This window comes from Onychomys torridus, chromosome 6 (genome assembly GCF_903995425.1).
Source record: "Onychomys torridus chromosome 6, mOncTor1.1, whole genome shotgun sequence".
Classification (NCBI taxonomy): Eukaryota; Metazoa; Chordata; class Mammalia; order Rodentia; family Cricetidae; genus Onychomys; species Onychomys torridus.
This window is the reverse complement of record NC_050448.1, coordinates 108,324,632-108,352,241: the sequence shown is the minus strand read 5'-3', so window position 1 is coordinate 108,352,241 and position 27,610 is coordinate 108,324,632. Positions and strand designations below refer to the sequence as shown.

At 40.3% G+C, this 27,610-nt stretch overlaps 1 protein-coding gene across 6 annotated transcripts in view; it reads left to right on the top strand.

Moving 5' to 3' along the window:
• Positions 1 to 24,634, top strand: part of Gstcd (glutathione S-transferase C-terminal domain containing) — a 111,304-nt gene extending 86,670 nt beyond the window's left edge. For all 6 annotated transcript variants that reach the window (XM_036189983.1, XM_036189981.1, XM_036189979.1 and 3 more), the window contains 7 exons: positions 3,330 to 3,445; positions 3,780 to 3,824; positions 5,391 to 5,519; positions 13,420 to 13,553; positions 16,110 to 16,140; positions 19,700 to 19,769; positions 23,266 to 24,634. In XM_036189983.1, the coding sequence (XP_036045876.1) occupies positions 3,330 to 3,445; positions 3,780 to 3,824; positions 5,391 to 5,519; positions 13,420 to 13,553; positions 16,110 to 16,140; positions 19,700 to 19,769; positions 23,266 to 23,402 (662 nt within the window). In that variant the 3' untranslated portion in view covers positions 23,403 to 24,634. The remainder of the gene's footprint in view (positions 1 to 3,329; positions 3,446 to 3,779; positions 3,825 to 5,390; positions 5,520 to 13,419; positions 13,554 to 16,109; positions 16,141 to 19,699; positions 19,770 to 23,265) is intronic.
• Positions 24,635 to 27,610: the final 2,976 nt, after the last annotated feature.

The window sequence follows — 27,610 nt, the reverse complement described above, 5'->3', positions numbered from 1 at the left end:
ACCAAATGTGAGGTCAAGCTGTAGGCCTTGTGTACATCCTACTTCACAAATGAGTCTGTCAGATACACTAAGCTTTTAGGCCAAATATGATACCCCAATGTGCAGAGAAACCTCGGGTGACTGTCCAGGCAGCTGGCTGTTTCTGTCATAACTCATTTTTTGGAAGTCACTTGTTTGCACTCCCTGTTTTACTAGGTAATATTATTTCCTTCTCAGGTCTCTGGGGGAGTTGAAGATTAGATAGTTATAGTTACAGTTTTCCTTGTTAAGAAATTCAGAAAAGAAACTCACTAAGAGGTGTTAAATGCCTACGTTTGAAAGACATCATAAGATAGTTGTCTGTTGGTACTATAAGTTAGAATAGAAAGTGAATTAGGTACATTTTGGAATCACCAAAATAGCATAAATAATGAAATATTTTCTCTGAATTTGCCAAATGCAAATGGACTAAACATTGTTGATGTATTTATTACTTGTATATATTGTATGTAGTTTTTTATATTAGTTATAATTTTTTTATTTTTATTAGACAAGAATGGGAAATGTGGTGATATTTTATTTGTTCTTTAATAAATAAAGTTTGCCTGGAGATCAGAGGAAATAGCAAGCCATTTTAAGTAAACAAAGAAGTCAGGCAGTACTCACTCTTAATCCCTTAGCAGGCAGATCTCTGTGTTCAAGGCCACACTAGGGAACAGAGCCAAGCGTGGTGACACATGCTTTTAATCTCAGTACCCACCATAGAGGCCTGGAGGTCTGTACAAACAGACAGACAGTGACAGAGCTGTGTAGGAAGAGGTGAGGTAGCTGGGCTAAGAGAGCCAATGAGAGGGCAGAACAGCAAAGCAATAAAGGCGTGGGTAGACAGGAAGTAACTCACATTTGGAAGATGAGACTTGGTGAGGTAAGGTAGGCTGGTGGCTCTCACTATTTCCCTGATCTAAGGCTTTCACCCCTATTTCTGGTTCCATGTTTTTTATTTAATAAGACTATTTAGAAATTCATCTACAATCTGCCATGGTTTTGATGTTGTTCATAGCAGGTATTCCTAGTGGGAGGTCATAGGTCGTTGGGGTTATTGCTCCAGGAATGATGTATTAGTCTCCTGGTAAGTTCTACAAAAGAAAAGCTATTATAAAAATCTGAGCCTGGGCCAGCAAGATGGTTCAGCCAGAAAAGTTTGCTGCCAAGCCTGATGACCTAAGTTCTATCCCTGAGACCACGTGATAAATAAAGTGAAGACCTGAATCCCAAGCAAGTTGTCTTCTGACCTTTACACACATTCCATGACATAAACATACAGACACATACGGCAAACCCATCAACAAATCAGTTTTGTTGTTTAGAAGTCAGCCCAACCCTATTGTCTGAAGCATCCTGCCTCACTGTGTACCTTTGTTTCTTCTGCCATGTGCTGTGGGCCCTCAAAACAGCTAGTGTTGTCAGGGTGGGACTTTGAGCCTCTCTTCTTCTTCGGAAGTGACCTGCCTTAGGTATTTGGTGCAATAATGAGAACTGGTGCAGAAGTGCTCACTGATACATTGTTTCAGTTGTGCTGTGTATTTGAAAGCTGTCTTAACAAAAGCTCAGGTGGTCTTCATGAAAAGTAATACTACAGGGGCTCATTTACTCTGTGTGTAAATGTTTATAATGACATTGTTGAGGAAATGAGTATTCTCCTAGAATAAAAGGCCACATTAAACTATCTTCACAAATGAGATCACTAGACTGATTTCCAAACTCCTAATTTTTGAAACTCAGGTTAGGCATGGTAAATAATTGATAATGTGTAAAAATTGAGCCATGTGACAACAGTTATATTATTGAATATTGAATTGAACAATAGAACATAGGTTATTGAAACCAAGGTGTATATATAATCAGTGTAATAATAATATGTATGTACCATTACACTATATGCTTAGAGACAAATGTACTGACATAAAAAGATATTTGTAATATAATATTTTATATATGACCAGAAAGTTAAGGATTTGAGATATAATGTTTGCCAATGTTACTTTTGAAAGTGGATATTATGATTTAATTTTTTATAGTAAACTTTTCCTAGTTTTAAAATTTAATTTAGTAACACAAGAAAGAAGGAAAATGGGAAAAGGAAAGATAAAATATATTCTATTCTTTTCTCTTAAAAGATTCTCTTAAAAATTATATTTTTTTCTCTAAATTGGAGCAAGAAAATCTTGATATCTCTACATATTTTTTATCAAACTGAAGAAATGTGTTTTACACATAAACAACAATGCTATTCATCTTTCTAAGGATGATTTGGGAATGCCACAAGTGGGCTTTTGAAAGGGAGTTACAGTGATGTCATGCTGCTGGCCCCAGAGCATTGCATACTTGGAAATGCCCATCTTTAGTCCTAATTGCATTAAATTTCAATGTTTGGCTCATGAGGAAAGGAAGCTTTAATGTGGGAAAGGAAAATCCGTTTTCCCTCTGAATACAGTAACCATTGATGGAGTTCTGACTGCCTGACACCTGTGTTTCCTGGTTTCTCAGAGTCCCACCAAAAGAATCAAGAGCTCAAGGAGATCAAAAACTCTAAAATGTTCTCATTAGAAGTCTGTAAGCAGATGTAAGCAGTGTTGAAGTTGGTAATCTTTTACACGTATCTCTGGGAGCAACGGAGGACTAGAATATTATTTTCTTTTCATGTATTCAAATTGATTAAAGCCTTTATGATACTGAATTTAATTTTTCAGCTATTACTTGTACTCTTTAGAAGAAACAGTCTTTGCTGAAATAAAAGTTGCATAGTGTGTTGGTTACTTTCCTATTGGAATGATAAATTCCAGGATTAAAAACAAGTTATAGAAGAAACAGTTTATTTTTGCTTTTGGGCTCCAGAGGGAAAGTTTGTCATGGTTGGAAAAGCATGCAGCAGGAACAGGAAACAGACTGGTCACATTTTCATCAGCATACAGGAAGCAGAGAGGTGATGAGAAGTGGGTGAAAGCTGTAAACCCTCAAAAGTCTCCCCTACCTCCCTGTGATGTAACTTCAGTAAGCCCCGCAAACCCAGATGTTCTATACCGACTCCAGAAGCAGCTCCACCAACTGGGGGCAAGCATTTAAGTACACAGTAATTAAAATAATATAATCAAAAGTGAGCTAGTCTCTGGGCTCGACTTTTCTTGCTCACAGGAATTACATGAAATTTGTAGTTCATTCTTTGATGTGTATGTGTATACATGTGGACATATGCACATATGACACTATTCCTCTGTCTTAACAGCCTGCCCATTCTGTCTAATTGGCCCCTCACAACGCTAAATGTTTTCTTCATCTCTTATCTTCCCCAGGCAAAATGTCCACCGACCGAGCTTTGAGGAAGCAGCAACAGTTGAATAACCTTGCTTACGTGGTGCTAAGTCAAGCCAAACCTGGTGACAGAATTGTGGATTTCTGCAGTGGCGGGGTATCATATGTCTCTCTTGTCCTTTAGCCTTTCCACGATCATGAGACCTTGCTACATTACATTCAAGGTCATTCTTTTCTTTTCTTTTCTCTTTTTTTTTTTTTTTTTTTTTTTTTTTGAGACAGGGTTTCTCTGTAGCTTTGGAGCCTATCCTGGACTAGCTCTGTAGACCAGGCTGGCCTTGAACTCACAGAGATCCACCTGCCTCTGCCTCCCGAGTGCTGGGATTACAGGCGTGTGCCACCACTGCCCAGCCAGGTCATGATTTTATTTGGCAAAATCATTGTCAAAAGCCATGGGAACCAAAGTTAACTTTTTTTGTCTGACTTTTCAGGGCCATGTTGGGATTGTTCTTGCACATATGCTGCCCTCTTGCCAGGTAAGGGGGTAAGAGACACAGGGGGCAGGTTAGCTACGTCCAATTCAGGGCCATTCTACCGAATCAAGTCAAATATGGGACGCATACTGTCCTTGAAAGTAAACTCCTAAGGTCAGAATCTTAACTGAGGGAAAAAGGAGAGTAAGACAACAGTAGAGTTATTAGTATTTTAAAGTGTATGTGTTTAATAAAGCAGGTGCCTATTCCATTATTGAATAAAATGAATATGATAAAGCTAACTTCATTTTCAACACAATCACAACTAGAAATGTTATGAAGGATTATATCTTAACAAACTATCTGGTTAAAAAATATAAATGTCATTTTTAAAAATATATAGTCAACTGGGGCAGAGTGTGAGCTCCCCAGTCACTGTGAATACTGTGAGAAGAAAACCTAGAGCTGACAGACAGACAGACACCTGATGGAAAATGACTGGGTGGGGCTTGTGGTTTCCTTAGAGTAGTGGTCCTCAACCTGTGGGTTGTGACCGCTTCGACTAGCCTCTGTCTCCAAAAGTATCTACATTATGATTCATAATAGTAGCAAAATGACAATTATGAAGTAGCAACAAAACTAATTGTATGGTTGGGGTCAGCACAGCATGAGGAGCTGTAGGAAAGGGGCGCAACATTAGGAAGGTTGGGAACCACTGCTTTAGAGAATAAAGAGCACAATAAATAAAAGTTGAAGGAGAAGAGGCGAGCCCTGTTGTAGTGTTGGGGAAAACAGTTTTAGGATTGGCTGAGAGGAGGGCTCACAGGGCCGAGTCCTGAGAGGCAGAGTTGGGACAGATGGCATCTTTTCCTTTCTAATAATTCTCCTGGAAACTTAGATAGACTGACCTGGACAAGGATTTCAGCTAGATAAAACCAGAAGGTTTTTAATATCAACTATATCTCAAGTATGTATGTAAAGTGATATAGTATTTTTTCTAAAAAGTGTGCTTAAGGAAAAAATAAATGATAACAATGTCTTTAATTCTACCTGTGATTACTGTTGGAGGCTCCTTCTGCCTTCGGCCTCACCCCGCCAATCCAAGCTATTCACTGCAGCTTTTGGAACCTTCGTTATCATAAATTCATGATATAGCCTCCCGTTATCTCTTCCACCTCATCTCCATCCTTTACAGCCTGCCCCTCTTTCCCACGCTCGTTGTCACCACGCACTGTGCTGAACCCTGTCAGGCTTCTCGGCTCTTCAATATTGATCTACCACAATCTTCCTCAGGCCAAGCCATTCCCTTAGCTAATCCCGTTCATTTTCAGGCCTCCACTAATGTTATTTCTCCATGAAAACCTGCCTCAGTCCCCAATCTGACTTCCCATTACACGTCAGTCTGAACATGTAACATGCTGTTGTTTCTTTCACTTATATCATAACATGCTAAACTTCAAGTGTTCAAGACACTGTTCATTTTTGTACCGGGTGAACTGTCATACAAGACAGAGGATTAGTAAATACATTCTGCATTATTATTAAGATATGAAATATAGCTATAATGCTCAGCACTAATGTCTGAATTGTGTTACTCAGTATACTTGATTTCTTCCTGCATAAATCTAGGTTATATTAATAGAAAACAAGGAATTATCATTAATTCGTGCTAAGAAGAGAAGTGACGAACTAGGTTTGAACAACATTTGGTTCATTCAAGCAAATATGGAGTATTTTACAGGAATGTTTAACATTGGGGTGAGTAGTCCATAATTTCAGTTTCTCTTATTAGCTAAATAATAATTTTATTCTTTAGATTAACTAAGAAAATAATTTTGTGTTCTTTCCTATACAGAGACAAGTAGAGCTTCTTATACTCTACCTATTGGGTACAGCACCGCCTTACTCCCCTCACGGTCCATCTCACTATATGACAGATAACATCTGTGTATTCACTGCCCGGAAGCTGATTAGAGCCGTGAACAGTGTTAGGAGGCACAGAGAAAATGCTAGTCGTGGTTGTTAATAGGAGGAGTGGTTTACCTTAATCTGCTTTTTTTTTTCCCCCTCAGTTTTTCAAGACAGGGTTTCTCTGTGTAGCTTTTCACCTTTCCTGGAACTCACTCTGTAGACCAGGCTGGCCTCGAACTCACAGAGATCCACCTGCCTCTGCCTCCCAAGTGCTGGGATTAAAGGTGTGTGCCACCAATGCCCGGCTGCTTTAAAAAAAAAAAAAAAAACAGCACAAGAGCACTAAACAAAACAATGGGAAAAAATATATGGGAAAAAAACTTGTTAGAAACCTATAAATACTAGAATTGCCTTTAGTTAGTTTCTCTTTAATGGAGATTTAGTATCTACATGCTATTTTGAGTTTCTAAGCATTATGGTTATGTTTTTGGATCCTTAGGCCAAGTTGTTATTATTTAATGTTAAGAATAATTAAGAGGCCAGCTCATGACTGCTTTAGTCCTTAGGTTCTGGACTCCTATGGAATTTGCACTTCATTAAGGTCTAATATCTTGTTAATACTCCTATTCATTTACTGTTTTATTTAATATGAAAATATCCTCAACACAGATAAATACCTTATAATAAGGAAAGGCTATCTCTTGTATATACTGAGAGATAAGTAGTCTAAATACCTTTTGATTTTTACATATTTATACACACATACAAATGCTGATTTATGCATGTAAGAGCCTTGGGGAGCCAGTACAACCTAGATCCTTCCTTAACTGAACATTTTCATAAATTTTCCCTAGTTATTAAGCATATCCTTCTTACTTTCATAATGTAACTGCAACTATAACAGATCTTCACGTCTTTGAAAGCACTTTGAGGGATTGCTGGGTCACTGCCTGTCCCCACTGTGTATTCCTGCCTTACTGGATAGAACTGTTACCCACATCTGCAGCACAGAAATTCTGGAGCAGCTGTTATTTTTGTGCCCTAAAATTCATGTCTTAAACATTGACTGATGAAATGGTGAAGGTTTGCTTTGCTTTTTTCAACTAAAAGGCATAACAATTTATGTCCTTTGTAGAAGCGAAAAAAAATGTTTGAAATAGTAGGAGTTTGCTACTCTGTACTCACCTCCCAAACACATTTTCACCTCATTGGTCCTGGTTCTGTTCGTCCTTTGTAGCTACAGATGTGGAGTCATTCTGATAATCTTATAACTTCCAAGTTCATGATTCAGCAACACCAACTGTAATGTGTGTGTCCTTTTGAAGTTGGTGTTGCGTTTCCATATTTCATTATCAGACACCTGTCATGGATTCCCTTCCTTAGTTCCTTAGGCTGCCTCTCTGTGCCATCTAATGGATTTTTATTTATTACTTTTACTGTTTTAATAGACTATTTAATATACTATTTGATATTCACAAATATCTAGGCAATCTATATAGAAATAAATATGTGAACTACATGTTAAAAAATTATAAACATGTATTTTTTTCATATGACATGGATACATGCTCCTTTACTTTATGGATTTATATACTGATAAGCCAATAATAGACTGTTATAAGTAGAAAATGCATATAGTAATACACTAATCTACTAAATACCATAGATTAGCTCACCACATGCTGTAAGGAACTGCTTGTGTGCCTTGTGGTCACATGCTAATTAAGACCTGGGCTGTGCTGCACCAGAGTGAGGCTCCTCATAAGAACTGTCAGCCCAGGCTCAAGTTTCAGACAGGTGCTCACTGAATGTCTGTTACCTTTGCACCACCATAAAGTCAAAAACTAACTAAATAAATAGAACCATGGTTGGTCATGGAGTGTTTGTACTTTTCCTTCAAAACAAGTATTCATTATTATAAGAATACCATTTTCTTTATACTGGTTTTGATTTTAATGACTAATATACATCATAAGGAAAATATATTTTTTCCAAAATAAGTATCCAAAAAAAGGTTTTTAGAATTTTTCATGACCCCTGATTTGAATAAGTATTAACTACTATAAATTTAAAGGATGCTTTTAATAATATTGTTTATAAAAGTGTAGTATTAATGCTATTTTAATTAATTTTAAAATGTATTGGTATTTTTGAGCACTGTATTTGCATCATTTCCACACCACCCTCTACCCCTTCCACCTCCTTCCATGTCTCCCCAATCAAATTCCTTTCAAATTTATAACCTCTTCATTGTTAATTATTGTTCCATATATACATGTAATATTTATGTTTATATGAATCCAGCCTGCTGGGTCCATTTAGTGTCGCTTGTATGTGTTTAGGATGACCACTTGAGACTGGATAACCTGTCCAGGGCCTGCTGCTTGAAGAAGACAGAGTCCCCTCCCCTAGCAGCACTGGTTACCTGTAGCTCTTCTAGTAGGGATTTGGGAGGTTTTCCCCATCTACGTTTGCTCTCATTGTATAGATCTTGTTAAGGAGACCACGTTGTTAGGATTTCATGGGTGCTGTAATTAGAGCACATTGTCTCACAGCAGCTGGTCTACTCCTATGGCTCTTACAGTATTCCCACCTCATCTTCTGCAATGTTCCCTAAGCCTCAGGTTGTGCTGTAGATACCAGTTGGGTTTGGATACTCAGTTGTTCTTGACTATTTGATTGATAGGCAATTCCTGTGATAGTCTCCATTTTCTTCTTTCTTTAATCCTTCTGTTCGACAAGACCCTCCTTAAATGTTACCTCCTCCAGAAGACTTCATGACTCCCCCACCTTTCTGTCTTTTAATGTTTCTGTCTATAATTATGTTATTTTTGTTTGTTTTTCTATCTTTTGAGACAGGTCTCATGTAGCCCAGGTTGGCCTTGAACTCACTATATAGCCAAGGATAAGCTATCCACCTATCCTTTCCTCTCATGTGTTGGGATTACATGTGTACACACCATGCTGGGCTTTGCACCCTATTGAAGTGCACAAACATCCCACCGTGTGTTACTGGATCTTCTGAGTGCTTCTGGGCTTTTGCCTGTGTTGTGCTTCTGCTTCTGTTTATGCTTCTGTGTGCTGCCCAACACAGTGAGCCACGTGCTAGTTAGTACTAGAATTTTAGGTCTGTTCAAACTTCTGTAATTAAGTTGATTGATATATTCAGTCCTTTGGATTCCATTGGCACTAAAACAGAACATAGAATAGGAACCACAATTTTGGTATTTTATTCTTCACAATGACCACCATATTGATAAATAGGAAGACCTTAGAGATTTTTTTGATAAATGAAATAGTGAATGAATAAGTTATTTCATTCCGGAAACTCTAAGCTTTTAATGATCAAAATAAAAGACAAATTGCTCCACACAGTCACTCACATTCACGTTGCTGCAGAAACTCTGTAAGTTACTGTGGCGAGAGGACCAGCAGCGTGCCCAACACCTGTGAATGGGCTGGAAAGACAAGGCTCTGTGCTCACCTCCTGTCCTAACAAGATGACCCAGGCCAGAACTGAAAGATAGAGAAATTGACATGTATAGGCTTTGGGTCTGATTAATTTTAGAGTGTAATCATTTTTTTCCCTAAGGATTGATTTTTTTTTTCATTTTTCTTTATTAAGAAATTTTCTATTCACTCCACATGCTATCCACAGAACCTCCCTCCTCCCACCTCCCAGCCTTCCTTCCCAAGCCACCCCACATCCCCACATCCCCCACCTTGCACAGCCTTGGTACAGTGGGAAGGGGCTTGGACTGCCTAGGCTCAGTGTGCTGGGCTCTGCTGACTCCCTATGGGAGTGTGATCATTTTTATTTACAGTGTTTTATTTTTAAATTTTTTTTTATTTTAAAAGTTAAAATGGTTAATGTGAATGGCTTTCCTCTTCTATTCATGCCCTGAGAAGTTACCACAAACCAGGCATCTCAATATAACATATATTTATTAACTTAACGGTTCTGTAGATAAGAAATCCAGATCACAAGATGTCGGTCATGCTGACTCTTGCCTGGACGCTTTAAGGTGCCATGGTGGGGACTCCCTAAGGTACTTAGTAGAACGTGGTTTCATCTAGCTATGTCTCCCTCCTGGCTGTGGGCCAAGTGTCCTCAGCTTCTGGGGGCCCTCATATTCCCTGGCTGTCCTCTGTGGAAACCTGTCGTGGCAGTCCAGGCTTGGGTTTCCATTTTCCTGACCTCCTGTTCTATCTCCTAGGCTCTTCCCTTATAAAATTCTCTGCTTTTAAGACCTCATGTAGTTAGACTGAAGCTGCCCATATTGTTGAGGATAATCATGAACCATAACCATAGTCACATCTGCAAATGTCTTTTCTGCCTTGGCTGAACGTTCTGTTCTAGGAATTAAATGCAGCATCTTTAGGGGACAATCCCTGGCTCATTTGTTACCCTGCAATTTATTTGTAGTCTTGTTAATTGTCCTTTACAGTTTTCCACATGTGGACCTTACTGACTACATACTTTTGTTCCACTTATTTCCCTGGCCCCTATAGTGTCTAAATTTTAACAATTAAGATCTAGACAGCAGGGACTAGCTCAGCAGTTAAGAGCACTGGCTGCTCTTCCAGAGGACCCAGGTTCAAATCCCAGTACCCACACGGTGACTCACAACCATCTGTAACTTCAAGATCCGATAATCCTTACATAGACATATATGCAGGCAAAACACCAATGCACATAAAATAAAAATAAATTTTAAAAAAGCAAATTGAAATAAAAAAATCTAGACTGTAGAAACAATTATATTCTACCTCAATTTGGGGTTAGACTGTGTCATAGGTACTAGTGGTATGTCTGGTTGTCTGCATTAGCAGCATTTGTAATCACTGACCCTCCCTACTTTATATAAATAAACTACATAATGGCATTAATTTAGTTTGTCATTCTGTCCGTATTTATATTCCATTTATCAACAGATGGTTACCCAGAGATATGGTGCACATAGTTAAAAAAATCTTTCCCAGTATTTTTGTAGTTGGAATTTTCCTGCCTGGCCCAGTCAGGACAAATCTCTCTTACCCACCAGTCCCACAGTTGCTCAGACCCAACCAAGAAAGCACACAGAAACTTACATTGTTTACAAACTGTATGGCCGTGGCAGGCTTCTTGTTATCTACTTCTTCTATCTTAAATTAACCCATTTCTGTTACTCTATACTTTGCCACATGGCTTGTGGCTTGCCAGTGTCTTTACATGTTGCTTCTCATGGCGGCAGCTGGCGGTGTCTCCTCCCAGCCTTCTACTTCCCAGAATTCTCTCCTCTCTTGTCCCGCCTATACTTCCTGCCTGGCCACTGGCCAATCAGAACTTTATTTACACAGAGCGATATCCACAGCACTTCCCCCTTTTTTTTTTTTCAAGGAAGGTTTTAACTTTTACATAGTACAATTACATATAACAAAACAATTATCAAGCAAGAATTACAGTTACAATATTAAAGAAGATATCCTATCTATCTTATATTTATGAATCTAAGGTTTTATATCTAACGTATCTTTATCATAACTGAGGAAATTATAACTATCTAGTCTTCAACCACATCAAAGACCTCAGAAGGATATAATGTTACCTGAGAACCGGGAGAAGGATGCAAGCAACTTTCGGGAGTCTTGCAGGGTAGACAGAGACAGCTGGCAGCCTGAACAGTCACCTAATGTTCCTTTGTAAAGTTGGGGCATTTGTCTTCAGCCCACAGGGCTAGAGTCTCTCGGTCACTTCTCTCAGTGTCCTGTAGAATGTCTGGCAGTTTCCTCTGTGAAGCAGGAACCTGAAGGACCATTTTGTCAAGCAAAGTTTAGTGGTCACCTTTCATTGGGTCCTGTATGTCCAGTCGATCAAGCAGTCCAGGCAAGAACAGTTTCTTGTCCAAATGGCTATTTTTGCCAAGGTGAAGATAAACTCCATATGAAGTGTCTTCAATGTCCATCCTTCTCTCTGAAGTAAATCGGTGCTGCCAGGAGCAGACATGTCTCACTGTCCAGAAAGTCTAAATTTTAAAAGTATTTTAAATGCCATATTCTGTAGGTCTTTGAAGTATTTGAAGATTAGCTATCTATCTGAAATATGTCTATGTATATCTAGAAGACTTAACTAACATGGCTACGAGTATGATTATCATAGATGACTAATTATTAGTCTATTTTTAATTATCCATTTCAATTTAAAATGAGCTATACAAACATAATACCTTAAACACGATTAGAAATATACACACAGTATAACATAATTAACTTTAAGTTTGTATCAATAAACTAAAATCTATACCAATGTAAAACATTTTAAACAAGTTGTTGCTCTTTAGAAGTAAGTTCCTTAATCTACCCTTTCATCCTATTATATCTGTATCATATCCCCTTTTCTTCTTTAGAAAGAGATCTCATTTATAATCAAACTGCTTTAAAGAAAAATATTGGGGTTTTTTTTGTCCTACACCAGAAGGCTCTTCTGATTTGGGACACAAGAATCTCTTAACCTTTTCTTTTAGCAATATGTCTGGGTTTAGAGAAGGAGTGAGCCAATTCCATCTCCAAAGCCAGCTTGATAATTTTGGGAATGTGGGTGTAGTTTCTCTTACTACTTCCTGCTGGAGGGGGGCGCTGTATCTTATGGGGATACAAAGAAAATTTTAGGATTATGGAGTCGTCCATTAGGGTGAACCTCTGAGCCAGTTGCCTTGAAACCATTCTGGATGTCAGATCATCTGGGCCATGGTGTCATCAGAGACCTTTCAGGTGGTCTTGGCTGATCAAACCTGATATATCTTAATCTGGAACAAATCCACAGCCTCTGGCTTTCTGTGGAAACAAAAGCAGAGACTATTTTCCAAAGCAACATATCCTTATATCCAAATTTTGAAGTCAAGGTACCTTTAAAATTTACATATTTGTTTAACTCAACAGCTTTTACGATCAAATCTTTTTCTGTAGTTAAAAATCCCAAAGACAAGACAAACCAGATTCTCTGTGTAATATCCATCTTTGTAAGACTGAAATGCCGCTGTGGCTGCTGGCTCCACCCACCTCAGCTTCCCAACATGGTGGTGGTACAGTTTACCGCCAGCTCTGGGTCTAGAAGCAGTTCTATCAAAGCAGTACATAGCCCAGAAACTTTTTTCTTTTAAACTAGCAAAGGCTAAATCCACCATGCAGCAGAGTAAAGTGCTGCTTGTAGACTCCTCATTCCCACCACACTGCAGGTCAGACGCACATGCCAGGAACCCGCCATAGTAGCTCATGGAGGCGGCTGGTGATGTCTCTCTCCAGCCTTCTACTTCCCAGAATTCTCTTCTCTCTTGTCCCGCCTATACTTCCTGCCTGGCCACTGGCCAATCAGAACTTTATTTACACAGAGCGATATCCACAGCATATTTTCCATTTATCAAAATGAGCTGGCTATTTACCAAAAATAACCAATTAGATGGTTTTTTCTTTTCATTTGGGATTTTGGAAGTATCATTATTGGCTCATAAATTTGATATTTGAAATACTTCATCCATTCTGGGTTTTTTGATGTTGTTTTTCATGAATCTTTGCTCAGCAATCCCCCTTTGTGTTGCTGTTGAATCCTTTAACAAAACCTTCAGCAGTATTTAGGTGCATGCTGCTCTCTACTGAAGATGCTCTAGCTCATCTTGCTTCCTGTGTCAGCTCTTTGTCCTGAGTTGATTTCTTTGAAGTATTCCAATTTTAGTTAAGACACCTAACGCTCAGGTCTGGTTCTGTTCTCCAGGTGGCGCTGCATGCTTGTGGAGTGGCGACAGATATGGTGATTGAGCACTGCATCCAAACGCGGGCTTCCTTCATCACGTGCCCATGTTGTTACGGCTTCATTCAGAACACATCCAAGTTTAATTTCCCCAAAAGGTGACGTTTAGTGTTTTACCTAAGACACCAATGTGGGAGTAAGTTGCTACATGAAACGTGTTTAATAAAGATGCACTTAGAGTCGATGCAGTGGTGGTGGAGCACCCAGGAAGCAGAGCCAGGTTGGTCTTTGTTAGTTTGAGGTCAGCCTGGTCTACAAAACCATTTCCAGGACAGCCAGGGCTACACAGAGAAATCCTGTCTCAAAAAACTAAAATAAATCAATAAGGTTACAGTGAGATTTGAATTTGAGATTGTTTACCTTTTCCAGTGTGGCAGGTGTGGCTTATGAACAGGATTAAGAGGCGTGGCTCTCTGTCCCTGCCTTTTCTTTCAGATCCAGTTAGGAGCAAGTCAGCTGGCTTCCGCTACTCCCCGTGTTCCTCTCAATGAAATCAGAACCATCCTTTTGAGAGACAGTGGAGTGTAATGGCCTAGTGTTTAGAGTCTAGAAATGCACTGAGCAGGGACAGTCCTAGCTGCACATCACTCTATCTGTTATTTAGCTTCAGACAAGTCACTGTTTTCCTACATACAAATGAGGCTGCAGCAGGAACCACTGCAAGGGCTTTGGTGAGCATTTAATAATGCTATGTATAATACTTAGAGGCGGCAAAGAGATCAAGTGTATGCCTCGAATCCCGACACTTCGGAGGCTGGAGTAGGAGGATTGCCTCAAGTTCAAAACCAGCCTGGGCACAGAGTAAGACTGCCTCTATAATCAAATAACAGAGAAAGTAAGAGGGCATCGAGCAAGTCCATAAATGTGAATCGCTGCTAGTAGTTACATGGCATCCATAGAGTTACATGCATCCATAGCATCTCCAGGATGGCTCAGCAGATGCAAACATCTGCCAACCAAATCAGACAAGCTGAGCTTGATCCCTCGGACCCTCTGACCTCCACACACATGTGCCATGGCGTTCACACCCACCCACATACACACATGCACAAAAAGTAAATTAACTAAAATGTAGGGTTTATTTAAAAATAATAATAAATAGTATTTACAGGTGTTGCCTAGATTTGATAGCCATCTTTATGGTCCTTCTTATCCCACATAAAAGAGGAAGAAATTTTAATTCTCACCACTTTTATCAGAGAACAACCTTGTGTGACGTTTCATTCTCTGGTTCATAGTTACTGAAAATCAAAAGCTAAATATGTCAGCGTTGGTCCTTCTGCCCTACGTTTTAAAAAAAGCTTCTTAAGATACAAAATCAGTCACATTACTTTTGGAAACCTTAGGAATTTTTCATTAGAATTTACTTAGTCTTTAACATCAGTAACAATATCAATTAATCCTTTTTTCTTTCATTATTTTGCTCTTGCCACAATTCACAAACTGAGAGAAAACCAAAAAAAGCACTGAAAGACAGACAGACAGGATATTATATATATATAATTTATTTACATATGCATAATTTGAGGCCTATTGAACAGTTCAAACCTGATAAAATGTATGATTTTTTTTAAGAGATATGTAAGTCTAAGAGGTGTGTAAGAATATTAATTTGGCCTGGTCAGATTTATATCCTAGTTTCACTGATTTAAAAATCTCAATTTCATGTCACCCTTTTTATAGCCTTGTGGATTTACTGTCGTTTTGCTCTGTGTCCTTGGAACTATTTAGAACATTTATTTCTTTGTGTATGAGAACTAGCTAATTCACCAAAGGTAATAGTGTGAATTTATAGTCCATTGTTCCTAAATTATGTAAAAACACAAATTATTTTTAATTGATACTAATGAAGTTTATATCATCTACACAGGCCTATTCTTAATTAGTCAATAGAGCACTGTAATGGACTGTGTGGAATTTAATAGTTAGGACAGCTTGATTTCTGCTTAATTGTTTTTATGTTTGACATCTAAATAAACAACTTGTCTACAACGTACATATACAAAACAACCAATAAAGAGCCCTGTCTGCAACTACATCCTTTGTCAAGCTTTATTCTTCCACACAGCTTTCCCAGTGCCCTAATACCCCAGGCAGTTAGGGGCTCTACATTCCAGAGCCCATTAAAGGTGGTGAAATTAGTCAGTCTTGTGTCTGTTTACCAACTTCACTGCTCCTTCCCACTAAAGGAGCACTAAGGGCCCGTATGTCATGGCACTCCCCACTCAGCCTCATCAATGGCATGGTACTTCCTCACAACAGCGTGTGTGGCATGCCATTCCTTTCTGGGGAATTGTGAGGAATAAAGTATCTTTTCAGTGGTTGTTGCCTCCTGATCCATTGACCTTGCCACACCTGAATCATAATAAAACTACACAGTACAGCACCAGAAAGTGTGTGTGTCCTGGGAAAATCTGGAAGTGGTTGTCCTTTCCTAACAGGATTAACAGACTTGGAGTAGACTCTTTAAAACTCGTGACATCCTGATGCTCTGCTGTTATCTTCCCATACACACACTTCAAACTGATGTGGTTCTTCATTCGGAATAGCCTCTAATACTCTTCAGATACAGTACATATTTTTATTATAATTCAGGTTATTTGACCTTCTTTAAAGTGGTAACTAATTCCTTTTTTTTTTGTTTCCTATTCTAGTGAAAAATTCAAGAAAACTTTATCATACAAGGTAACGTTATTAAAAAGATCTAGACGTCCTCTGCATATACTTTGTTTGTGCATTTAGGGTTTTGTTGTTTTACTTGAGACAGGCTCTCCCCCTGTGTCGTGGAAGTCATTATTTGCCCCAGCTGGCCGCAGATTCCTGGCCGCCCTCTTGCCTCAGTCTCCTAAGTGCTGGGATTATACACATGAATCATTGTGACTTCTTCCTTTACAACTTTTGATTCTTCATATTTTTCCATCCCAATTTTTGTCTTATATATTAGCTACAGATACATTGGATTAGATAAAATATGTATGGCCTTTTAAAAATTTCAAATCCAGATAGTTCTTTGAATAGTGAATTAGATTTGGGAAGGAGCTGAGATTTTGTTTTTCCCCTTCTTACATCCAAGTTACTAAGTTAGCTGGCCGGGTAAATGCTGACAGAGGCAGAGGCTCCTGTCAGGGACAGAAGACAGCTGTTGTTAGAGCTGCAGTAGCCAAAGTCCCATCATCTTCATGGGACCCTCGGAGGCCCTCTTCCCAGGACATGGACCTGCTCATGCCTGGGGAGGGGTTTCAAGGCTATTCACTCTGACCACAGCTCGGAAAGATAATCCAGAATAGAGGGAAATGTTTCTATAAAAAGTCAGGTAATTTTGGCTCTGCTGACCACATCCAAATTTCCCACACATTCTCCATTGCCCCTGCCATTTTTATTATTTTTATTGTTCATAGGTTATAAACTTTTAAAGATATAAAGGAGTGTTTGATGGTGAGCTCCCCACAAGTAGATCCCAGGCTGTGTGTCCCAGTGTGTCAGCGGCAGGCCTTGAAAGAAGGCAGTCAGTTCTTGCTTACAGAAACTGGGGAAACAGAGACCTGTCACCCATAAGTCGTGATGGTTTGAGTCACTAATCTGAGCAGAGCAGTTTTGATCTTTCTGAATATCACCATTACCAACTGTTCAGTAACATGACATATAAATCTAAGAAGTAATTTGAGCTAAATGCAAAGGTAATTAATTCAGTTAAAGCTTGATAGTTTGAATTTAAATTGGTGAATTCCGCTTTTTACACAGACCCGCTGGAACATGGTGTCATTTTGTGGACCAGCCCTACATTTTAGTACTTTCACCTCCTCCATCTAACAATGAAGTACAGTCTCTAAACATTCATGTCTACTACCGTGATGGCCTTATCTCTTCAAACATGTCTCTATGCTTCCTAAATGCCCACTTCCAGCCACCCTACCTAGAGCCCTCCCCTCCCCTCCCCACTGCCCCATGCACAGCCCCCCTCCCCTCCCCTGTACCATGCACAGCCCCCCTCCCCTCCCCTGTACCATGCACAGCCCTCCCTCCCCTGCCCCATGCACAGCCCTCCCCTCCCCTGCCCCATGCACAGCCCCCCTCCCCTCTCCTGTACCATGCACAGCCCACCACTCCCCTGTCCCATGCATAGCCCTCCCCTCCCCACTGCCCCATGCACAGCCCCCCTCCCCTCTCCTGTCCCATGTATAGCCCTCCCCTCCCCTGTCCCATGCACAGCCCCCCTCCCCTCCCCTGTCCCGTGCATAGCCCTCCTCCCCACTGCCCCATGCACAGCCCCCCTCCCCACTCCCCACTCACACAGTCACATATACTTGAGAGAGGGTTCCTGTGTCATGCTCTCATCCAGAACCAGACTATTGCTGCCTTTGCTGGCCAGATTAGAAGTGGCCATATCCTGGGGAACTACTAGATTTAAGGGGCAAACATTAGGACCCTCCGTCTTTCACTCAGAAGGTTCTACCTGAATCGTCACAAGTTGACTGTGAAAAGCACAAGTGAGAGGGTGTGTGGGGAAAAGCTGGGCTGGTGGGGGAAGGGCCTTAGTCCACTGGCTGGAAAAGAATTTACAGTTGCAAAGAGGAGAAATGGTCACCCTGAGCCCAGAGTGCAGAAGCTCCCCTGGCAGCACCCCAGTTCATAGTGTCTCTCTGCTGTTGCTCCAGGAGCTGCTAGCGCACTGGCCCTCAGAAAGTTTCGGGTGTGGAGGCCTTAGAGATGTCTTCCCTTCCTGGATACCATGGCAGAATGCTATCCCGTCACTTCCCAGAGCTTCGTTTCTTCTGTTCAGATGTTTTGAGAATTGGGTGGTTTTTTCTGCAGAGTTAAATGGCCAGCAGGTACTGGGAGTGTCTGCATGTGCCTCGCTCTTTCAGAACCTTCTACTAAAGAGAACACCAGAAACAGTTCTAGAAAGGGATGGTAGAACTTAGGGGCCCAAAGTGTTGGCCCCTCCTGAGTTCTAATTCCCCAATATTACCTTTACTTGTATACAGTGGATCTGTTTAGAAACTCCAGGAGGACGAAGGGAATACGTGTTCTTGCTTCTTCAGCTCCTCTAATTCTAAATTTTTCTGTCCCTTTTTGATGCCAGCCACTTTGTGGAGTCTTTGTATCATTTATTTATTCAAACCACTTTATTAATTTCCTGTCCTTTGCCATTAAATTGTATAGTGATTATTAAAATAGGTTTTAATATGTAAGGGTTGAGACAAAAAAATACCCTTGTTATAAAAAAAAAAAAAATGCCACAAACATTTCACTTACCTGATGGAAACAGAGGCTTCCCACTCAGAGGCGGAGGCAAGAGGGTCGCAGGTTTGAGGCCAGCCTACTAGGATGACTGTCTGAATACAAAGGCCCTTTAAATTTAATGTGCCAAGTACGAAGAATCAGATGGTGAGTCTGAGTACCGCTGTTCACTGAACCTACAGGTGGGATCTACAGCTGCTCTGGGATCTAGGGGTACTGACAGACTTAGTCATTGCCTAATGACCTTGGCTACCTGCAGACTCACGGGGACTCCCCAGTTTACTGCCTGTCCCTTAAAGGCTTCCTTCTCTTCTTCATTAATGCAGTATCTCCTAAAATTGTTATACAGCGGTCCCAGTCTCCCTCCCATCCCCTCAGGTCTTCTCTATAGGTGCTCTTAAAGTAGAAAGGGAGTCCCTGAGGAGGAGCCAGCCTCTGCCTGGAGTCCCAGAGAATGACCGGCTTTCTCCTCAGGTGGCATGAGAAGCTAGGTCACTTCTCTTCTTAAAGTCACATGCAGGAGATTCACATAACCTTTAGAAAGAAAAATTAAGAAGATTGATCTTGGGGTGGGGATGTAGCTCAGTGGTAGAGCACATGCCTAGCAAGCACAAGGCCCAGGGTTCAGTCCTCAGCTCCGGGAAAAATAAATGAATGAATGAATGAATAATTGATCTTTTCACTTAACACAGCATACTTACAAAATGTAACTGTCTTGTCCTGGTTATAGGATAAGAACCACTAGGCAAAATGGCCTTGAGGTTTTTCTCTGCATATGTTCTTAAGAACTACATCTGAAGAACAGGCAACCGGAAGGGAAGAAGTGGCTGAGTATAAGATTCTCAGGATTGCTCTTTTCAGCTGTTCAATTTTGTACACTAGTTTTTATTAAATTAAGCACTCCTGACCTCCAGAAGAACTGAAATCATGTGTTTGTTTGCTCTGTTTTACAACATGAAGCACTAATTGGAATAAACCTACATTCTTTTCATGCTCCTTTTAGGAACACATGATTCTGTGCAGATTTGCAGATCAGACAGCTGTCCAGCTTCCACCCCAGAGAAGACTTATAGGTATGTGTTCTCAACAAACAGCTGTTGGGGAGAGTGTGCCCAGCATGCCTGGGAATGGATGAGCAGGGTCTATTTGGGGAAGGCACTGGTCCATTTATCACTAAGAAAACTTGTTCTCCCTAGGGGCTATCATGCACTATATTAGAACTAGAATAGCTTGTCATATCCTGGTTAGCGCCTTTGTCTTTAAATCCATCTCAGTGTCGGACACTGAGTAGATTTCATAGGAAGTCTTTCTTACTATTAGGAACCTCAGGATCAATCCAAAGTCACAAAGAAAATAATAACAATGTCAACGTCAACTCCACGTGCCAAAGTTGATTCACTAAAAATGTATGAAGAATGATAATGTCTTTCTTAGACAAAAGTATACTTACATATATGTTCAGCATTTGCAGTATTTAACATTACCCAGGTTAAAAGACCACAGAACCATTCCAAGTAATAGTGTTTAGAAGAATAATAGCAACTGTTATCACACACTTAAACACTGAAAATAAATGATAGACACAACCATTTACATTTTACTGATGACCAGAGTAAGCCAGTTTGCCTGAGGCTCTTAATGCCACACCATGAGCTCAGATTATTTGGTTCTAGACACAGAGCCCTTGTTCATTTCTACAATACAGCTTCTCAGCTTTGTTCATGTCACTAGAAGTTTTGGGTCTAAAACAGGGAATAAGGTAAGTGGGTGGGGATTAAATTGTACCTTTTCTTTTCTTAGAAATACCCTATTGGACACTGTCATGCTCTCTAAAATTCCAGCATGATGCATTTTCCCATGTATATTTGAATAGATTGTCATTTCTTTGAGCCCAGCTGAAGAAGTTTATACTCAAGATGATGTTATATGATAAATAATTACCTTTAAATTTTAAAGTGGCATAGTAAGGTGCTCACACTAGGAAAGGCACTGAGACCTGCAGCTAAGAGACTTCCTTTCCTGTTCTCACTGTGCCTAGAACTGCCATCTCTTACCTAAGCCTCTCATTTCCTTTCCCCTTTTCCTGTCATTCCTTCGGATTTCCCATTTCTGTTTTTTTAAGTCAGCATAATGTACACTTGTTACAATTATACCAGATGTGTGTCTTCATCTGTATAGTCTTAGTCTTTACAATCCATGGAAATTGATTTGATCCACCATTCTAGAGATCAGGGGGTTAAATCTTATGGGAGTCTTCTTGCACTCACACCATTGTAGAAGGGATCAAATGCCAAGAGAGAAGGGCAGATCACAGTGAGTGGGAGAGCACAAGAATGAGCACCATCAGGCAATGGAGGGAATGCTTTCATGAGATAGGGCCAGACTTGTCCCTTGTAAGAAACCCACACTCACAATAGGGAGCCCACCCTACAGTAGTAGCCTGCACCCACCTCACACTAGTGGCCTAACTGGGGTTCCAGCGGGCTCACATCCTAGCATACTTGCACTGGGGATTAAGTTTCCGACATGTGCTTTTTGGGGAACACATTCAAAGCATAAAGATCAATAGAGTCAAGATTGGTGTAGTGATAGATTCAGTGACCCTGGTCAGTGTGAGTTTTAAGTGTCAAGTGAGAGCAGTGACTGGAAGGGAAATTGCCGGGTTGGGGCAGAAGAACATCTGGCAAGATTGCTGAAGGGCAGGGGCAGAGGAGGGCTTCAGACAAAGCCAGCGTCTCACAGATCTTGCCACTTCCACGTTTAATGAACATTTTTAGAAAACTTACCAACCCCCAAAAGATAGGTTGCCAACAACTGAATTTCAATTGTATTGACACTTAACATGGGAAAATATGAGATTCTTCTTCAAGATGAAAAAGGAAAAGTTAACTGTACTGGGATTGAAGCCAAGAGTCAATGAGCTGCCTTGTAAACCCAGGGTGGGTCCTGAAGGAATGCAGAGCATCCCGTTCTGACAAGGAATGTTTCATTTCCACTGAAGAGCATTCACACACGTCTTAAAGCAAGAAAGAGACCAGCCATATAGCTGTTGGTGAGGAGGTGATTATTTTCCAAATGGAATTCTAGATACCTCTTTGTATCAGTTTATAACACACTTAATCTTCACAGTGTGAGTCCTTTTAAGGATGTGTGTAATTCCAGCCTTGTGAATCTGAGTCTCTTGTTTATTCTTATTGCTAATTTCATCTTTCGCTGTTTTTGTTTTGTCTGTGAGAGTCCCCTATTTTACACAGGAGGTTTTCTGTTTCAGTGATGTGTCCTCAAGGCTTACATCACTTCACTGCAGCAGACTCCAGCTAAGCTACCATATCGTAAAAGCATGTTTAAGCATTTCTGTAATTATCGAAGAAAAATGGAAGAAGTGAGATTCCACAGTCAGTAACCTCTTTCAAGACGGGGAAAAACTTAGATATTGACTGTGGAACAGTTCAGATTATAAAATCAAGTAATGGCTTTACTATAGTAAACCTCAAGTCACTTTCTTTCCTAGTCTACTTTTGACATTTTAAATTTGTACTTCCAAAAGAAAACAAATAAGCTGCTTGCTTGCCAGTCAGGTTTCCTCTTTTGTTTCTCAAACATTGCAAAGGAAATAGAAAACCAGTACCTTAATGAGGTGAGGCTTGAAAATCAGGGTAATTACACTCAGCGTTGCATTTCTGCCCAAAATAACTAGCACATGGTTAAGAATTTTCTCAGATCCTTTGCATTTCTTGTTTTCTCATAGTCCTATAAAACTCCAGGTAGAAAGATAGCTAAGTTTTTCTCGTCCTGCCTGGCCCACAGGGTCAGGACAAATCTCTCTCACCCACCAGTCCCACAGCCACTCAGACCCAACCAAGTAAACACACAGAGACTTATATTGTTTACAAACTGTATGGCCACATCAGGCTTCTTGTTATCTACTTCTTCTATCTTAAATTAACTCATATCTATTAGTCTATAGGTTGCCACGTGGCTCGTGGCTTACGGGTACCTTACATCTCACTTGTCATGGCTGTGGCTGGCAGCGTCTCTCTGCCTCAGCCTTCCACTTCCCAGAATTTTCTTCTTTGCTTATCCCACCTATACTTCCTGCCTAGCTATTGGCCAATCAATATTTTATTTATTAACCAATCAGAGCAACACATTTAACATACAGAACATCCCACAGTAGGTAACGTGTGTTTCAGATGGCCCTTTGTCAGTATATTACTTTAGGTATTCTCAGAGATAGGATTTTAGAATATTACTAATAATGTGACTTTATAGGAATGCAGAACTATTATAATCCTATAAAATCCTCTAAAAATCTTAAAAAATGGATTTTGGCCAAAGTATAAAGTAGAATGTGTAGTTGCCATTTGAGATACACTTATCAATACATTTTTAAAAGTTAGCCTTCTATAAATTACTAGCCAAGATAAAACTGAAGTATGACTTCACACTAGTCAAAAGCTAAGCTTAAAGTAAATTGTACTTAGGGGAACATAGTCACTGAATCACTGTGTATACATGGAAATGGGGTCGCTGGTGAAGGTGTCTCAAGATGCATTTACTCTGTTTCAGGGAAGCAGTGCATGTGCCTGGTAGATATGGACCGTGCGACCTCAGCAGAAGAACATGGCTACTCTGTTCAAGTGATATCTATGGAGCCAGAGAGCTGCTCTCCCAAAAACAACATGATTGTGGGCATCCCCATTTAGAATGAAGCACTCACTCTTATGTTTTGCCACTGGCTTCCTAATGGAAGTCCAGGGCATGCAGGGAGTTCTTGGTGTGTTACTGGAAGCAGCGTTGAGCATCTCAAGCCTGTCCAAAGTTACCGGGAATCTTGGAAGACGGACACTTACTGTGTATGCAAAAGGATAACTGGCCTCCTAGAGGGATCCCCTGAAGCCTCAGCTGCCAAAAGAATTATTCTCACTGGCCAAGTTTCCATCAGCAGAACAATTTCCTCACACATCTGCCTGATGTCTCAGTGGTATAGTCAATCCAAGTTATGTCCTTGAAGCCTTCATTTTATAATCTTCAGATATTCACACATGATGATCAAAACTAAACTCAAAGGTGGTTGTGCTTTTTATAGTTCTAAAAAACAATGTATCTTTTCTATAGTTTATTTTTTTTAAACCTAGAATGGTGAATGTGGTGTGACTTTTTTTAAATCTGAGGTTGGTTGAAATTGTATATCATGGAGTATACTCTTTTCAAGTATATGTCCCATAAATTATCAAACGAGATTATTGCTGGTTTAAACACTTCATGTGAAAATTTGTAAGTCAACTGCACTAAAGTACACTTATAAAAGTAAAGTTTAGATATAAATTTTCACTAAATAATAAATATATTCATTTAATTCAAGCATATAATTAACAAATACTGAGACCTATGATTTTCAAGACCCACGCCTAGGTTTTTCTGAAAATATAAAAATGAATTACATGTGATCCACTGCTTTGCCTGTCAAAGGAGATCTGCTAAATCTAGAAGAGCCAAGTTCTACATGTCAAACCACAACATGTGGCCTTATATTTGGGTATGGTGTGAGACTCTGAAAACTCATTTGAATGGTGCTGTCTGCCTACATGCTCTTTGCAGCAGCCAGCTTTTAATGACAGACACAGACAGCCCTCGCCCGTGCTGCTACTAACTTTATGACTGGAGTATTTGAATTGATTGTCTATTTATCTTGATATTTTCATATCTGAAGCAGAAGACCTTAAGGACTTTATTTGGCTGCCACTGTGCTTTAAAATACAGGAAAAATTTATAAGACAACAAGGACAGAAAGGAAACTTGGCAGTTTTATGAGATATATTTAAGATGAGAAATAATTATCAGGCCTAAGTGCTTTATACGTTGGTACCTGTAACTACAGCTTACTCCACTTCTTTTTTATATTGAGGTATAATTTGCATACTATGTAATATATAGATTTTTATTGTTATTTTTTTAATTGAAAAAACTTTCATATAATATATTCTGATCATGGTTCCCCTCCCTGACTCCTCCCAGATCCTTCCCACCACCATCCACTCAACTCCACCCCTTTCTCTCTCTCTTTAGAAAACAGACAAAAAAATTAGAATAAACAAAATGAAACAGAGAGAGAGAAGCAAAAACACAAAAATATTGGAAACTATAATATACAAGCCGAAGACCAATAAGATAAAAAACAAAGCAACAAGGCCACACCTCCTAATAGTGCCACTCCCGATGGGCCAAGCATTCAAACGTGTGTCTGTGGGGGCCATTCCTATTCAAACCACAGGGCCTACCCTTAAGTGTGGTAAATATGCTCAGTGAAACTCCACTAGTGAAAAAAAAAATGGGTGTCAATTGCAGATAGCTTCTTCATTATGGGTAGGAGCCTGTGTCCACTCCCCAATTTTGGGAGCCTCATCTGGCTTGAAACTATACTGCTGCAGTCTCTTTGAGTGCATCTGTGTATGAGTCCTGTTGTGTCTGGAAGACATTGTTTTGTTGAAGTTACCTATCCTCTCTGGCTCTTAGAACCTTTCCACTTCCTCTTCCCATAGCTCCCTCTGCCCTGAGAGAAGGAGTTTGATGATGACTTCCCATTAAGGACTGTGTGTTCCAAAGTCTCTCAGTCTCTGCATTGTCCAGTTGTGGGGCTCTGTGTTAGTCCCCATCCACTGCAATAGGAAGCTTCTCTGATGATGGCTGAGCAAAGACTGCTCTGTGGGTATAGTAGATGTCATTAGGATCATTTTATCACAATGCTCAGCTGGCAGCACAATAGTATTTGGTTTTCCCCTAGGCCTGTGGTCTCTCCAGTCCAAGGTTCATAGCCACCCAACCAGTGTCAGGTAAAGGAATTTTCCTGAGTCCCTGCCCTGAGAAGATTCCTCCCAGACAGGGGAATGGGGGTTATCTGAGGAAAAAGAATCTGTGTACACCAAAGTTCTTTTGTCCATTACTTTATTTCTCTAAGACAAAATTGTACCTATACAGCTTCAGTTCCATCCTGGCTCTGCACCTACTTTTTTTCTGTCCTCTCATAGCCTTAGTAATAACTAAGCCCTTACACTTTTGATCTCATCTTTGTCCCCTGTCCCTTCGTCCTCATCTTTCCTTCCTCGTCTCCTCTCCTGATCTGATTCACCTACCATCTACAAGACATGTTTCCTTGTTCCTCACTCCTCAGCCTGAGCCATTCTGCCTTACCATCCACAGAGACTCTCCTTGTTCTTTCTTTCCTGGCCACACCACTCTCCTGCCTGTGGAAAGTCCTTACTGCACCTGGTTATGCAAAAAGCCCTGTTGTCCTCAGTCCATCTCTCTGCAATGCTACTAGGCCTGAAGGCAAGGGATGGTCTGATGTGGTGGTATTGTGTTTCCCAAAATATTGTGCACCCTAATAAATTTATCTGGGGGTCAGAGAATAGAACAGCCACTAGATACAGAGGCTAGAAAATGGTGGCACTCGCGCCTTTAATCCTTGCATTCCAGAGGCAGAGATCCCTCTGGATCTCTGTGAGTTCAATGTCACACTGGAAACAGCCAGGCATGGTGACACACGCCTTTAATCCCAAGAAGTGAGCCTTTAATCCTAGGGAGTGATGGCAAAACAGAAAGGTATATAAGGTGTGAGGACCAGAAACTAGAAGCATTTGGCTGGTTAAGTTTTCAGGCTTCTAGCAGCAGTTCAGCTGAGATCCATTCTGGATGAGGACTGAGACGCTTCCAGTCTGAGGAAACAGGATCAGCTGAAGAACTGGTAAGGTGAGGTAGCTGTGGCTTGTTCTGCTTCTCTGATCTTCCAGCATTCACCCCAATACCAGGCGCTGGGTTTGAATTTATTAATAAGACCATTTAAGATTCCTGCTACAGTCATTTGCACAAGGAGCAAAGCTATGCATCCACAGCCCCACCTGTCTCCTAGGTGCTGCTAGTGGATGAGCGTGAGAAGCTTATACTGTTTGCCAATATAGTCTAGTAGTATATGGGCCCACAAGAATTTCATAGCAGAAGACAGCTGAAATATTAAAAACTGAATAACACTAAATATTCCTTGATAAATGGCTTCCTATAGAAAAATGACTTGAAAATTCTAGGTATAGCTTTAATGTACAGCTGAATCTCTATAATATATTCTTGCAGCCTGCAAGTGTCATTTTGTGTAGTAGGCCTTAAATCCAGTCAGAGTAGTTGGTTATTCCCATAACATTTGTGCTATTATTATACCAACATATCTTGCAGGCAGGTCACCACTGTAGAATGCAGATTTGTAGATTTGGTTGTAGATTTGTGTCTGGATTGGTGCTTAGCTTTCTCCTCTGATAGTGAGCAGAGTACCTTCCAATATAATGAACACTGGTCAGTAGGAGGGTGAAGGCTGAAGTAAGGCACCAGCTTGATGTAGCACAAATCTTAAAAGGTCTTATTAATAAAAACAAACCCAGGGCCAGGTATTGGGGTGAACACTGAAAGATCAGCAAGACAGAACCAGCCACAGCCTCCTCACCTCACCAACTTCTCAGCTGATCCTGTTTCCTCATCCGAATGAATCTCAGCTGAACTGCTGCTAAAAGCCTAAAAGCTCAACCAGCTCTAGTTCCTGGTCCTCACGCCTTATATACTTTTCTGCTTCCTGCCATCACTTCCTGGGTTTAAAGGCGTGTGTCACCATGCCTGGATGTTTCCAGTGTGGCTTTGAACTCACAGAGATCCAGATGGATCTCTGCTTCCAGAATGCTAGAATGAAAGGCGTGTGTGCCACTGTTTTCTGGCCTCTATGTCTATCTAGCAGCTGTTCTGTTTTCTGACCCCAGATAAGTTTATTAAGGTGCACAATATATTGGGGACACAATATCACCACAGCTCAACTCTCCATGTGTCATGTCAAATTGTCTGTAGAAATAGGTGTGTTTGGGAGAGTATATCATTT